The sequence below is a fragment of the Episyrphus balteatus genome, chromosome 2 (genome assembly GCF_945859705.1).
Source record: "Episyrphus balteatus chromosome 2, idEpiBalt1.1, whole genome shotgun sequence".
NCBI classification, from domain to species: domain Eukaryota; kingdom Metazoa; phylum Arthropoda; class Insecta; order Diptera; family Syrphidae; genus Episyrphus; species Episyrphus balteatus.
Window position 1 is genome coordinate 26,985,319 of NC_079135.1, and position 15,601 is coordinate 27,000,919.

The 15,601-nt window shown below is 32.6% G+C and overlaps 3 protein-coding genes across 3 annotated transcripts; all 3 read left to right on the plus strand.

Moving 5' to 3' along the window:
- The first annotated feature begins 182 nt into the window (after positions 1–182).
- Positions 183–7,157, plus strand: LOC129909347 (uncharacterized). The gene is made up of 2 exons (XM_055986433.1): positions 183–921; positions 7,084–7,157. The coding sequence occupies exons 1-2, from the start codon at positions 183–185 to the stop codon at positions 7,155–7,157; spliced, it is 813 nt and encodes a 270-aa protein (XP_055842408.1).
- Positions 7,080–13,948, plus strand: LOC129910222 (tubulin glycylase 3A). The gene is made up of 3 exons (XM_055987503.1): positions 7,080–8,627; positions 12,358–12,870; positions 12,921–13,948. The coding sequence occupies exons 1-3, from the start codon at positions 7,409–7,411 to the stop codon at positions 13,853–13,855; spliced, it is 2,667 nt and encodes an 888-aa protein (XP_055843478.1). The 5' UTR covers positions 7,080–7,408; the 3' UTR covers positions 13,856–13,948.
- Positions 13,949–14,337: 389 nt separating this feature from the next.
- LOC129911261 (cuticle protein 38-like) lies at positions 14,338–14,967 on the plus strand. The gene is made up of 2 exons (XM_055988991.1): positions 14,338–14,465; positions 14,528–14,967. Exons 1-2 carry the CDS (start codon positions 14,454–14,456, stop codon positions 14,930–14,932), a joined length of 417 nt encoding a protein of 138 aa, XP_055844966.1. The 5' UTR covers positions 14,338–14,453; the 3' UTR covers positions 14,933–14,967.
- The last annotated feature ends 634 nt before the right edge of the window (positions 14,968–15,601 follow it).

Genomic DNA, 15,601 nt, shown 5'->3' on the forward strand with positions numbered 1-15,601 from the left:
TTTCTTTTTTTTTAATTGATTTTCATACAATTTTTTTTTTTTTTTTGTTTTTTTATTATTTCTTATTTAATTTGTTTATTTCAATATTATTATTTTTTCTTATTTTTATTATTTTTTTTATTTTTTATATTTTTAAATATCATTTTTACTTAATTTTTTTTATTGTATTTCTCATAAATACCATGGTTTGCTCGACTAAAAATTGTTCTGATGGGTCGATTTCTACTCCTTTATATGCTTGTTTCGGACCGTGTGGTAATCTCTACCATGCAAAATGCATTGGTTCCACTAATGGTTTTATCGAAAAGATTTCTAACTCAAAGTTTGCCTATTGGTATTGCCCTGATTGCCGCGAATTATCTATATCTACATTAGCTTTCAAAATGTCTTCTTTTAAAGCAGACATTTTAAAACTCTCAAAAGGTTTCGAAGAACTTCTGAATGTTTTTAATACTGCGGTCTCAAATTTAAATTCTTTTTCCATAACTAACAGTATGGTAAATAACTCCACTTCAACTGATGATTTAGTTCCTGACCTTCCTCCATATTTAATTTCTTCTCACGATGATGATATTCTTGCCCAGTCTGGTTCCGGTATAAACAAAGCTCATGTACGTACCCAAAAAGTTAACAAAAAAAGAAGGAGAGACAATTCATCGAATGTGAAAAATTCTGGTCCATCTCCAAAACGCACAAATCTCAACACAAATCCTCATCCTATTGCCGTATTACCTGATCCTACTCAACCAGTAGCCTCGACAACCACCGTTGCTAGTACTAATATAATCAAGGCTGTTTCGAAACCAAGATCGATTTTCGTTTCACGTTTAGACCCTAATACATCTCCTGATGATATTATTTCCCATTTAGTTTCTTGTAAAAGCATTCCTTCAACAGCATCTGTTAAGTGCACAAAAATAAGTAAGCCCAATAGTTTTATTTCATCATTTAAAATTGTAACAAACCCAACTTATTTTGATTCCATTTGCAACACTCATATTTGGCCCCTAGAAACCTTAGTTAAAGAGTTCTCCATCACAAAAAAACACCCTGTATCTAAAACACCTTCGACAAAAAACTCAGCAGGATTGCCCTCTTTTACCAAAACGTAAGGGGGTTACGCAGCAAAACCGCTGACATCTTCATGAATTCACAAACATTTCCACATGATATATTTATTTTAACAGAAACTTGGTTAAATGCTAGCTTTTTAGACACGGAACTATTTTGTCAAGAGTTCTTAGTTTACAGAAAAGATCGCCACACTGGAAATGCAAAGGAACTCGGAGGAGGTGTCTTAGTAGCGGTTCGAAATAAATTTGTTTCTTCTTCCATATCATTCCCGTTTAAGCTCTCAATTGACTTAATCTGCGTTAAAATTTCTTCAATGACTAAATCAATTTATATTCTAAATGTATATATCCCTCCAAAAAGTACATCATCCTCTTATACAGAGCTTTCGATGGCTTTAGATTACGTACTTGACCTGTCTTGCTCCAATAGCAACATATTACTTTTAGGAGACTTCAATTTACCTCACATTGATTGGGTCCCTTCCGATGATGAAACATATCAAGAAGCTTCACTAACATCTTCACAAAATGAGCTTGCTTTATTAGACAAAATTTTGTATACTGACTTACAGCAGATAAGCTGTATTAAAAACTATAAAAATCGAATTCTCGATTTAGTATTTTCCTCTGACGCTATTAGTACTCTTGTTCTAGAGTCTAGAACTGGTATCACTAATATAGACGGTTACCATCCACCTTTGGATATCTTCTTTGACTGGAGCAATCATATTACTGAAAACAGTAACGATTTTGATTGCTCTTACACTCTTGATTTTAAAAAAGCAAATTTCGAATTGCTTTCTGAAAACATATCTAGTTCAGGGATAGAAAATATACTTACATTATCTAATATTGATGAAGCAGTTACAAATTTTTATAACATCCTTAACAGCTGTCTTGTAAATTCCCTTTCCATGAAAAAATCAAATAATAATAATAATTTTAGTCACCCTTGGTACACAAAAGACCTAAAAATACTTAGAAATAAACGAAATAAAGCATGGAAACTTTTTTTAAGAACCCTTTCACCAGTTGATCACGCTTCTTACGTTGAACTATTTGAAGAATTCAAAACTCATTCAAAAAATTTGTACACCGACTACATGATTGAGAAAGGAAATTCCCTAAGAAAAGATCCAAAGTCATTTTGGAACCTTGTTAACTCAAAGAAAAACTCAGATGGATATCCAGCAAATTTCACTCATGAAGATATTACATTACATCAAACATTTGACATTTGCAATGCTTTCGCCAGTAACTTTCGTAATTCATTTGTTAATAAGACTGTTGATGTTGACGAAGTCTATTTCAAAAATTTACATTCATATTCCGAAACGAGCTGTACGAACATCCCTGTACTGCAAAGTACTGTGTTAGACCTTCTTTCATCCTTAAATGATGATTGTTCTGCTGGCCCAGATGGTGTGCCACCAATAGTATTAAAAAACTGTAGAAACTCCCTAGTTCAGCCTCTAACATTTTTATTCAAACTTTCCGTCAAGTCAGGAAAATTTCCCTCCATCTGGAAAAAGTCATTCCTCACTCCTGTTTTCAAGAAGGGTGATAAGACAGATATAAAGAATTATAGGCCTATTTCGAAACTATCCTGCATTCCAAAGGTTTTTGAGCAAGTTGTTTGTGATAGTCTAGCATTTTATAGTAAAAATCTGATAAGTGAAAAGCAACATGGCTTTGTAAGAAAAAGATCTACTACAACTAATCTTCTTAGCTTCTTAAATAAATGTTCAAATGCATTAGAAAAGGGTAATGAAGTTGACTGCGTTTACACTGACTTTTCAAAGGCATTTGATCAACTTAGTCATAAAATAATAATCTTCAAATTAAAAGCTTTTGGTTTTCCACGTATTTTTATTGCCTGGGTTGAATCTTATCTTAACCAAAGATCCTATCAGGTCAAATTTAGAAACTGTCTTTCAGATATTTTCATAGCCAACTCTGGAGTCCCTCAGGGAAGTCACCTAGGCCCATTTTTATTCATTTTAGCTATAAACGACGTAATCTCGTGCATAACTTCAAGTGATATTCTAATATTTGCTGATGATATGAAGATTTTTAAAGAAATTAAGTCTGACAATGATGGTAAAAATGGCCTTTCACTTAACCCAGCTAAATGCCAAACAATTACATTCTCGAGAAAACGAGTCATTAATACTTTTGATTACTACATCTTGCAACATAAACTTTGTCGAGTATTTAGTTTCAAAGACTTGGGTGTCCAATTTAGTTCAAATTTAGGATTTACTGAACACATCAATTTTATAGTAAATAAAGCGAGCTCAATGCTTGGTTTTATTAAACGTTGGGCAAAGGAATTTGATGATCCATTTGTTACTCTATCTTTGTACAACTGCTACGTTCGACCCCATCTTGAGTACGCTTCTCAAGTATGGAGTCCTTTTTATGAAGTTCATAAAAACCGAATTGAATCTATTCAACACAATTTTGTACGCTTCGCTCTAAAAGGTCTTCCTTGGACCGATCCTTTCAACTTGCCACCTTATGAACATCGTATTCAACTTCTTCAGATGCAAACTTTAGCACAGAGACGTGTAAATAATGATTTAATCTTTCTTCATCAGCTAATTAATTCCCAAATTGACGCTCCTGATCTATTAGCTTGTATTGGTATAAATTATCCGGGTGGATCTCACCTTTTACGAAGATTTGAACCTTTGCATATCGACTTTCATAGAACAAACTATGGTATTAATGAGCCTCTTAGTCGCATGAGTAAACTTTTTAACTTGAACCATTCATCCTTAGACTTTAATTTGACGAAAATGGGTTTAAAAACATTGTTTCGAACCAGTGCTCCACAATCGTGACTGTTAATCAATGTTTTAAATAAATTATATAATGTTGGATTTTTTGTACTTATAATTGTATAACTTGTAAATTTGTTCGTAATTATTTTGTTTTATATTGTGCATGTGGGAGGTTGTATTTTTTGTTTACTAACCACTAACATGCACTTATGATGAGCCTCTGATCGTAGATAAAAGCTTGTTCTAAGCTTACTACATCAAAGAATCTGAAGTGAAAAAAAAATAGTATACACGAGCACGTTATTATAGTGGTAGGTCGTATAAATGTAAGCAGATATGGCGCGCATTCTCTATCTCTTTCTCTCTTTGGATTTGATTTATTGTTTACGTTTTAAGAACTGACCTACATTTCATAATAATAATTAGCGTTGGTATTCAATAACATAAGCAAACATACTTCTTCCATTGAAGCAGACATAAAAAAAAGAAAAAAAAAAAAGAAAACTTTTCGATTCTATGGAAACTGCATTGAAAAAGTTTTAAACAGCGTTGTTATATTATTCAGAAAACTGTTGTTGTAATTCTATAAAAAAAAAAGATACAACTTTAAGAATTAACTGTTCTGCAAGAAAAAAGTAATTTTTTACCATTTTTGTTGCACTTTAGTTCAATTTTTGAAACAAAGTACATCTTTACCATTTTAGTCCCAACAACCAACCAAAAACTTAATTTTTGAACTATTCTGAACATTTTTGAAAAAAATGCATTTCTACCACCCTTGACGCCCTCAATATTGCAGTTTAGTCCAAACTTCAACCGAAAATTGAAGTATGGAACAATTTGAACATTTATGAAAAAATTTAATTTTTATCATTTTTTATGTGCACCAAAATCAAGTTTTAAACTTTTCTGTACATTTTCGAAAAACTTGCATTTTAACCATTATTATTGCTTTTTCCATTGCACTTTAGTCCAAACATCGATCGTAAACTTAATTTTGGAACAATTCTGGAGATTTTTGAGAAAAGTGCATTTTTTTCCTTTTTCATACAATTACCATTGCACTTTAGTCCCAAATTCAACCGAATATTGAATATTTGAATAATTCTTATCAGTTTGTGAAAAATTGCATTTTTAAATATTTTCGATGCACTAACCATTTCACTTTAATCTAATATTCAACCGAAAACTGAAGTTTTGAACAATTCTGAACATTTTTGAAAAAGTGCTTTTTTTACGATTTTTGACGCACTTACCAAATGTCACAGAGTTTAAAGAGCTTGTATAGAGCTTGCTTCAGAATTTAATTTCTTATAGAAGTTCGAACTTGTTTAACAAAATCTATTAAGTTGCTTAAATACAGTTAAGGAAACTTAACCGAGGAAAGATTGTTTTTTTGGAAAGGCTTCGGTAACTGAACTTAAAGAAGCTTTGCAGAAATTGCGAAATTTTGTATTTGTTTTTTGTTTTGACATTGAATAATAGAAGCTCTTCCAAAGCTATCTTTCAAATATTTCAGCTTCGATAGAGCTTCGTTAAAGCTTCTTTTAGAATTCTTATAGATCTTATAAGGATATTGCTATAAAGCAGGCATGTCAAACTTGCGGCCCGCGGGCCGCATGCGGCCCACAACGCATAAATCTGCGGCCCATTCCACATTTTTAATAATTTTGAGTTTAAGTTTATAATTTACAGTACTTTGCCATATTATTAGGCCCAAGCGAAAAAAATGCAAATTTTGTTTCATGTTGCTCAATTTTCAAAGTTTTTGTCGATTTTAAATTTTGATAAAAAACAACGTACAAAAGGAAATAAGCTCTAAACGACGTTTTTTATGGATTTCATGACCGGAGAGTTTCCAGACCGATCCAATAATTTAATTTTTGTATAGAAGTATAACGTGACATTCTTAGTTTTATGGCAAGGACCCCATTATGCACAAATATAGAATCTTTGAGCCTCAAGCCTATTCCGAAATCGTAGAATCAAAACGAAAATGTCTTTAAGAGCTTAATCCCTATTACACGTTATTATTTATGTTATTATTTATCGAAATTTATGAATTCTTTTACTTTTTTTTAAGTTAATCCGTATCTATCTTTATCGGTCGTATCAAAAATAATCCGCACAAAAATATTAACTTTAATACTGAATATATAAAAAGGCTTGCAGATTTATGTCTTTGAGAGACAAGTTCTCTTGATTTTCTTCGCTTTTTTCCTGTTAAATGTACCTGTCGATGCGAGTTGTTATTTAAGTCATTAAGAGGAATGAGTTACCTATAAGATCCAGCCTAACTAACCTTGGTCTTAGAAAAAACATGGTAAATGGAATACATTAATGTTATCATTTTTCCTGTTTTTCATAAATTTATTTTATAAAAATTTTAGTTCTACTTTTTTCTGCGGCCCATAAAAATTTTGATCTAGCTGTTTTGGCCCTTCGTTACCATTGAGTTTGACATGCCTGCTATAAAGGATCCAACTCGTATAATGTTTTCCTTTTTCCATGTTCAAAAATCGTACATTGAGCCAAAAAACAACGTAAAATCAATCGAAACCACTTTGAATCAATGGAAAATCACTACATTTTTAGCCTAAAGTGGAAAATGATTGAATCAAAGTAGCACACTTTAAATCTAAGTTGTTCACACATTAAAAAAAAATAAAAAAGTAAAACTGGCATCCGCTGGGGATCGAACCTGCTATATCTGGGTTGACAAGCTTGTGCTTTTCCACTGTGCCATCTCACTTAAAAAAATTTATGTGACAAACTGTAAGTTAACCATAGGACGATTTTTAGAAAATTATTGAATATATTTTTCACCATTGATTCAATGTAGAACGGATTAAAAATTACTATGCGTTTTTTCTCTGAGTGTACTAAAGTTTAAAAGTATCTTAGATGTAGCTTCGATAGTACCTTTATCGAAGCTGAAATGTTAATTGGGATGTCTTCATGATGAATACCTGTTGAGCAAGATAAAGTTCAGAAACATTCTGCCAAATCTGTCTTTTTATAACAACCCTGTTCTATCAATAGCATACTTCGCCACTACAACCTTTACAGACATCAAAGTTATATTTTTTTGAAAGAATTCGCGTTCGTGAGCTTTAATAGTTCGACACAAAAAAAACTAGGTTGTTGGAAGTTGCCTTTCTATACTAACATTTTTTCCCAATATCATGGTTTTTTATTTTTATATCTTCATTCATTTTTGTAAGGCAATAAGGAGTATAGGAAAAAGAAGGAAGCTCCAGTTGCAAGCAAGCAACCTTCGTGTAACAGCATAAGTTGAATTTTGTTGAACATATGCTATAGGTTTTGTTGGCGTGGCAGGTGTATTTTTGTATACACAAACAAGGTAGAGAGGGGTATTTATAGCTGGAGCTGAGGAGGCACAACGTGAGCTTTATTAGCCCCCATAGTCGGAGGATATCCAGGACACAGAATAGCAAAAACGAAAATCGAATTAGTTCTTACGTGACATTTGTTCCGAGAAGAAGAATAAAAGTTAATTTTAAGTTGCAACAAGAGAGTACTCACAAAATGGTTCATAAAACCACCACCAACAACACTGCCACTACCATCAGCAATAATAATAACAACAATTTCAATGAGGATACTGAAAATTGTAATCCCAACAAAATAAATCCCCTAAACAACAACGCCCAGCAAAATAATGATGACCAGCAGCAACAGCAAAAAGACCCCCCAAATACGACTTATTGCAACCGAAGGACTTGGATATCAGTCGAACGAATGAACAGTCTTCGAAAGTTGGCCCAAGAAGCCGTCCACTCCAACAAAACCTTCACCATTCGAGGGTGTTTCAACTCAGTAAGGAATGCTTTGACAGCCCGAGGATGGGTCGAGAAATTGGATGTGCACCGGAAACACATACCATCGGGAACGTGTCAAGTGACCTACGAGGACATCGCCCAGAACTTGCCCAAACGTAAATTCAGTGAGTCCCGTCGTCAGTACATCCTCAAGTGCGAACGTAGTATTCTATCAAGATTCCTTGAGCACGTTCCCATTGACTTCCTTTGGACGGCCCGCAAGGAAAAATGTGACTACATCGATTTGGCCAAGAATCCCGTAATGATGATAAATAAAATTCAGCGTGTTCCCTTCACCTCCAAGGAGGGTTTGTGTAGCAATTTGAAGGACTTTCATTGGTTCTATGAAGAGGGTATTTCGGAGCTCTTCTTCCCTCGCTGCTTCAATGCCTGGAGCCCCGAGGAACTGGCCGAGTTTATAGACAATTTCAAAATCACCGCATGCATTTCGTTCATCAAATGGATGGTCGATAAGTTCACAGAAACTGGCTACGATGGTGTGTTTTCTGCCTCCGGCAAGGTTCCTTTCAATGCAATTGAATTTGCATTCAAACGATGCAACGAGTATGTGGATGCGTGCAATCATCAAGACATTGATTTGGAAGAGCTACCGCATGTGTGGGAGCACGACTGGGATGCTTTTTTGAGCCAGCAGCATTTGTTGGCCAATCAGAATGGGCGTATTTTGGCCGATCCACAGAGACTGGTGGAGAATTTGATCAAAACGGGAAGTTGTATTTTGGAGAATGTGAAGAAGAATTGGCCACAATATTGCTTGGACGGGTATCAGAATATTTGGATTATTAAGCCGGCGAACAAGTGTCGGGGCAGGGGGATTCAGTTGATGGATAATTTGAAAAAAATCATGGGAGTCATCAATCCTTCGGTGGCTTCGAAAAGCAGATTTGTTATACAGAAATATATTGGTGAGTTTTTGAATGGGCGAAAGGGTTATTTCGTGCAGCTCTGCATTCAAATTATAGTTTCTATAGAAGAAGAAAATTTGGAAAGCATAGAGAAAGGAGTTGTGTGTGTGGGAATGAGAATGTAATTAACGCCATTAATTTTGGTCGAAGGAAGGAGTTGTTGTGTGTGTGTGTTTGAAAAGGAACCACAAAATTCTATTATTAAATCTTTAGCTCTGTGAGGTAACTGCCTCTTTCTCTGCTCTCTCTTTCTTACTCTTGAACGCGTCATCATGACAATAATTTATGGTTGCCAGGAAGGTAATTTGTTATCTTTGAGGTTTTACCCATATGCGTGTGTCCTTGATATGTTTGATGGTGGATTATAATTACTCATGAGTTAAGAATATTTTGTTCTCTATATGATGATGGTTTCCGTTGTTTCTGCAAGGTTTTTTTGCACATTAAGTTTTGTATGTTGTTTGTTTTAGAACGAAAATGCGTCAGTTACACCAACCGGATTTCATAAAGGCAAATTAAACTATTTTTAGAATAACGAAGAGAAATATGTGGGAAGGGAAATATAATGTTGTTTTAAGATATTTAAAATGTCAACACACGAAGGATATTTTTTTTTTTAGAGGATATTAATAAATTTGTTATGATTTATAAATGAACCTATTCCTTCCTTGATTATATTAAATTATTTAGTTTTTGGGAGACATTTTGAACATGAGAAATTTAGGCTGTGGTTTGTTAATGAGTTCAAGTTCATTTTTCAAGTATTTCAGACAGTTTCAAGGAAGTAAAGGATCAATTTTACGAGTAGATAGGTACTTGTTAATGAGTAATTTGAGAAAATTTAGCAATATCAAGTTTCACGTGAAAATAGTTTTGAAAGTGATAAAAAACTTTGATTGCACTAGGCAAAGTAACAAAAAGTGCAAACTAAAAAACATAAATAGGATAATGGAAATAACAGCGGTTTTTTAGTTTTTCACAAGCACAAATAAAATTTAAATTTCGTATAAGGAAGTGAACTGAGAATATTCTAAAGGTATTTTCGGTGGTTCTTTAGAAAGTAGGTAAGTTGTTTTTATTTTTTTTTGTTTTTAAAGACAGAAATTTACAGTACCTGTTATATAAAAGAAAATTTAAATTCAAAAACGATATTGATTAAAAATATCGCAGGAAAGTCGTTAATTTGAAACAAAAATAAAACAATTTGCAACTGGGGTCACACGTACTTGTTGTTATTGTAAAAGAAACTCTATCTTAAAGCTTTTTTACCGAAAAAAAAATTAGAGAAAATTTAAATTTTGTTATTTTTAATTAATTTCATAAGTAGTGTAAAAAAAAAATAAAATCGGCTTTTATAATTAATTGAACATCGATTAAAATGAAATTATTCACAAAACCTAGTATGCAAATTGATTTCTTGCATAAAAAGGAACTTTTAGAAAAAAAAAATTCCAAAATCGTTAGAGCCGTTGGTATTCCATTTTTAAGAAAATATCATTCAACACATAAAACGAAATTTCGATAAAATTCATCAACCCGTTTTCAAAAAATTGATTTTTCGAAAAAAAAATTTTGTAATACCTACCTACCTAGTTTTTAAAAATCCAAAAATGTGTTTTTTGAAATTTTTTTTAGTTTTTAAATAACATTTATTTTAACATGTGTAAAAATTTTGGTTGAAATTTGCTTTGTCGTTTACGAGAAAGTCATAAATCAAAATAACCGTTCTATGACAGGTACCGTTAATAACGGTTGAAAAATTTTAATCAAAATCCTTACAGCCGTTTTATAGCAGGTACCTACCTTTATCGCAAGTAAAAAATGTATTTTTAAACTGGTATTAACGGTACCGGCCATAAAAGTGTTTTTTTTTTCAGACTCTTTTGTAGTTGAATCAACAGATTTCAACAAATTATTTTTTTTTTCGTGAGGGTACCTTTTACATCATTGATTTTATTGGACTTATCGCGGATTTTCCCTATTTTCCCAAAAAAAAAAAAAACACCCTTTAACCTAAAATATTTGTATAGACTTTTTGGGTTCTTGGTTTCTGTTATAAATCAAACATTTTTACCAATTTTAATTGGTGTAACAATTTTTTCCCAGTGTTTGTGGTACTAATTCCGAATTTCATCATTTCTTGAAAAAAAAACACCCTTTCACTCAAGATATTTTTTTACTTTTTATAGATTCTTAATTCTTATACCAACCAAAACTATTTCACCAAGTTTTAAAAATTAATTAAATATAAGTTAGCTGTTATGATACCTTTCTCACACACAACTTAACCTATAAAAAAAAACACCCTTTCACAAAAAATATTTTTAAGAACTTTATGAATTCATTGGCCCTGTTTTATCTTAAGCCTTCATCCCGAATTTTATCAGTGTAACATGTTTTTCACATGGGTTTCGGTTATATTTTACCTGTTGAGGTCAAAAAACAAGCACCCTTGTTTTTAATCAGCAATAACTTTTCTTAGAGCAATCGTATTGTATTTATTTGTATGTCATTAGATTCAGCATCATAAAATGCTTTAAAAACATGTGTCATATGATGATATTCGACTACAAATTTTTTTTCAGTATATTTTTGACCTTCACCCCCTCCTCTTGTCAGCGAAAAAACACCCTTCCACCTAACTTTTTTGTATAGACTTTTTTGTCCTTGGTTCTTATCCCAAAAGCAAACTTTGTGCCAAGTTTCATGAGTGTAACAATTTTTTTTTTATTTCTTGATTTATGTAGGTACTATTTTACCTGTACTATACCTATATCTAGTGTTTTTAAAAATTAGATTAAAAAAAACCTTTTTTTATATTCATTTTTTGTTTTTGTTTACCATTACTTTTGTTTTTAATGTTGCAAAAATTTTTATAAATGTAGGTATAAGAATTACATTTACGAAAAACGATTTTAACAAATTCTCATGCAAATATTTCTAAAAATCGCAGTTTGTTTTGTGGTGAAAACATTTTAAGAGTATCTTTTGAATTAAAAAAAATAAAATTCATGCATATATATTAGGGTGAGTCAAAAAAATCGAATATTTTTTTTCTATACTTCGAAAAATCGATTATGAGCTCTAAATAGGTATATTAATTAGAAGTTCTCTCCTTTGCAGTTTTCCATTTTAACATCAATCTTTTTAGCAAAATTTCTTTACAGGGCTTATACACTTTTTCGTGTATCTAAGCGTTTAAAAGTTATTCGAGGTCCAAAGTTTGATAAAATCATCAAAAATTCGTTTTTGTTCTTAATTTTGTAACAAATTAAAAAATTAGGTATACCTACTAATCAAACAGGCAAGAGATATTCTTGTAAAAAACAGATTGTTCTACAAACGCCCTTTTTTCTCAATAAATCAGTAGAGCCGAAAAATTTAATACATATCTTGAAAAAGTTGTAGGTATGTATTATTGTATTATATTTTAGGGAACTAATAAAAAAAAGTCATCCTAATATCACCCCAATATCAATTGTCACCAACGAAACGTTTTCTTGTCACACCCGAAATATTTTCTTGTCACACCCGAAATATTTTCTTGTCACACCCGTAAAAACATTCATTTGCTTGAGATCTATAAGATGTATAAATCTTTCACGTGTAAATCCTAGAAATCATAGAAATGTTTTCTTCTTTTTTTTATTTTTGAAAAATCCATTTAATCTTTTAATTTTTAATTTTGTATTCATATTTCTGAAAAACAACTTTTTTGTACTTCTTTTAGAACGACCCTTAATCATCCACAACACCAAATTTGACATCCGTCAATGGTTTCTCATAACAAATGTTCAGCCTTTAGTCGTTTGGATGTACAAAGAAAGTTACGTTCGATTTAGTTCCCAGGAATACAGTCTCAGTAATCATCACGAATCTGTTCATCTCACAAACCATGCAATTCAAAAGAAATACACAAATGGAAAGCGCGATAAACGTCTACCAACTGAAAATATGTGGGATTGCTACTCATTTCAAGCTTACCTTCGTCAAATTGGTAAATCGGAAATGTGGGAGGAAAGAATTTATCCTGGAATGCGAAAAGCTATAATTGGAACGGCTTTAGCTTCGCAGGATAATATTGAAAGAAGACAAAATACATTTGAAGTCTTTGGAGCTGATTTTATGGTCTGTGAGAATTTCTATCCTTGGCTAATTGAGGTCAATGCAAGTCCAGATTTTGGAGCGACAACAAGTGTCACGGCAAGAATGTGTCCACAATGTTTGGAAGATGTTGTTAGAGGTATAGTATTTTTGCATATTTTTCATTTTTGTCATACTTTTGTTTTACAGTTGTAGTTGATCGAAAAAACATGCCCAAAGCCGATACCGGAAATTTTGAAATGATCTATCGCCAAGTGATTCCTCCTTCGCCAGCCTACATGGGACTCAATCTCTCGATAAAAGGTAAGCAGCTTCTACCAAAGACAGCTTACCAACAACAAAGAATTCGTCGAGAACGAGCTGCTACTACAATACAATATCGTCGAATTCTTCAATCAACTGCTCAAGTAAATCCACTTAGTGTTCCTGTGACAAATCTCAAGGAAATGCCAACATTCAATGCAACAGACAATCTGGAAAGGGTCTTGCAAACTCGAGCTTCTAAACGAATTGAAGCTATTTTAGGAATCAGTCCAAGAGACAAAGACAAACTTTCCATTCTGAAGGATCAGTTATTGATGAGTTCGAAATACACCAGTCCGCCAAAATATCAAGGCCAAAATAATATTGAGGCTTACCGAAATGCTCTTAAATCAGGACCAGTTGCTTCAGTTCAATCTCCAATTACACCAAAAAAACGTCCGAATCTTCGAAGAAATTGTGACCAACGACCAATGACCGAAGCAGAAGTCTTTGATCCAAAAAGTTGCTATAGTTTGATAACATCACCAAAAATAGCAGTTAATAATAATCGAAAGAATGAAATTGCTAATTTACTGTGTTCAAGGTCAGAAGTCCATCAAGGAAGATCACGCAAAAATTCTGTATCAAAAACATCGAAAAAACATCGATTTTTGAGCACTCAAAGTGTTGTTGCTAAGAAGCAACAAGTTGCTGAAAGAAATACGAAAAAGAGAAAAGCTTCATTGGAATTACCTTCGACAGACATTAAATCATTCCATGCTGTTGGAAAAGGTTTCCTGGCATGGAAAGCCAATCACAAATTGAATAGAAGTGCACCATTGATAGTTTTAAAGAAGGAGGATAAGACTTCTAGAAGATAACCTGCCTTAATCAAGCTATACAAAAGATTTCAGTGCTTAAATTGAAAGCTTATATTGTCAATTATTGTTAAGTTTAAAGTAAATTTTGTTAAAAGTCGTTAAAATAGTTTAATTGTTTGTTGAAATAAAATTTAAAAAAAAGTTAGACATAATGAATGGTTTTATGTTTTGAGGTAAATTTTTAGCCTTTTCCTCTGACAATTCATTCTTAAAGCAAACACCTTTTAAATTGTCTGAAAGAGCACGATCATGTCTTCATATCGCAATAGACTGAAAATACCCAAAATAAAAATGGAAATGTCAAGATCAAGTCTTGCTGAATTTAAGTTCGATGAACACCAATACAAAATCACTTACAAAACTGAAATTTCTTAACGATCTGGTGGCAGTGGTGATGGCGTTCAACGTGTTTAATAGAAGATTCATGTTTGGAATTTATAATTAGGTAGTTTTGGTACCAACCACACCGTTTCTTCGGTTGACAATGAAGACAGAAGTGAAGAGGTATAAATTGATATGAACTGAAGCATTTTAATCATATCACACTTTGCCACCTCTTGGATCATTTCAGTCCGAAAAAAACTCAAAATTAATCAATATGTTCAAATACGTAAGTAAACATCACAAATTTCCTTAAGATGTGTTTGTAAAATTAGATTTTTCTTTTAATAGACCGTTGTCATCTTTGCTGTCATCGCTTGCGCAGTTGCAAAGCCAGCACCAGGACTTCTTGCTGCACCACTCGCATACTCTGCTCCATTGGTAGCTGCCGCTCCAGGAGTTGTTACTGCCACTTCTAGCCAAGTGATCGCAAGGAATTACAATGGAATTGCAACTGCACCTGTTTACGCCGCTCCAATTGCCAAATATGTTGCCGCTCCAGTTGCTGCTAATCTAGCTGCTGCTCCACTTCCTTTGGCTGCTGCACCATTGGCTGCTAAGTACGTAGCTTCACCTTATGCTTCTCCATTGGCCTACTCAGCTCCTTTGGCTGCTGCTCCTTTGGGATATGCTGCTTCATACGGATATGCGTCTCCTTTGAGCTACTCGTATGCTTCAGCTCCTCTTCTGTTGTAAGAAGGGAAAGATGATAACAAAAATAAATGAATATGATTGACAAAAACACTAAGTTTTGTTTTTATTGCAATTACTTTCAATTTGTATTCTAATCCATTCAAAATAGAAATTGAAAAAAAAAACCTGGTTGATAAATCGGTACACACTTTCGGTTCTCTAATTTTTTTTAAAATTTTTGTTTATAATCTGGAGAAAATAAATAATATGAAAATATTTCCAAATACATAGGTTACAAATTATACATAAAAATAGTGCTCAATGTTAAAAATTATCCTAGGCAAGAAAAAAACAAACAGCCTAAATAAGTTAATAAATTTGAAATTTTGAAAATTTTAAAAAACTCATTTACAAAGAATAACATTTCTTCATTTTTATCAAAAAACAAAACCGACTTACATGGATCAAAACTGGGTTTTATGGTTTTTCTAATAGTTCCAGCTTTCCAATACAAAAAGAATTATCAAAATTGGTTCACTCAGTCCAAACTTATGAGGAAAAAAAAAATACAGACGAATGTAATACCTCTTTCTTTTTGGAAGTCGGTAACAAAAGACATTTACCTTTTTAGCACTATTATTAACAGAGAAATTATCATTGACATGGGTTTTCTTAAAACTTCGTTACTGAAAAAAAAATGTTTTTCTTAGAATAATAACCAAGAATCCCCTC

Excerpts from the sequence above, each read along its gene's own strand:
- LOC129910222 (XM_055987503.1), top strand. The coding sequence starts at position 7,409 with ATGGTTCATAAAACCACCACCAACAACACTGCCACTACCATCAGCAAT. Across the intron at positions 8,628-12,357 it reads TGTTATACAGAAATATATTG|AACGACCCTTAATCATCCAC; the intron begins GTGAGTTTTTGA and ends TACTTCTTTTAG. Across the intron at positions 12,871-12,920 it reads TTTGGAAGATGTTGTTAGAG|TTGTAGTTGATCGAAAAAAC; the intron begins GTATAGTATTTT and ends TTTGTTTTACAG.
- LOC129909347 (XM_055986433.1), top strand. The coding sequence starts at position 183 with ATGGTTTGCTCGACTAAAAATTGTTCTGATGGGTCGATTTCTACTCCT. Across the intron at positions 922-7,083 it reads TGTTAAGTGCACAAAAATAA|GCAATAAGGAGTATAGGAAA; the intron begins GTAAGCCCAATA and ends CATTTTTGTAAG.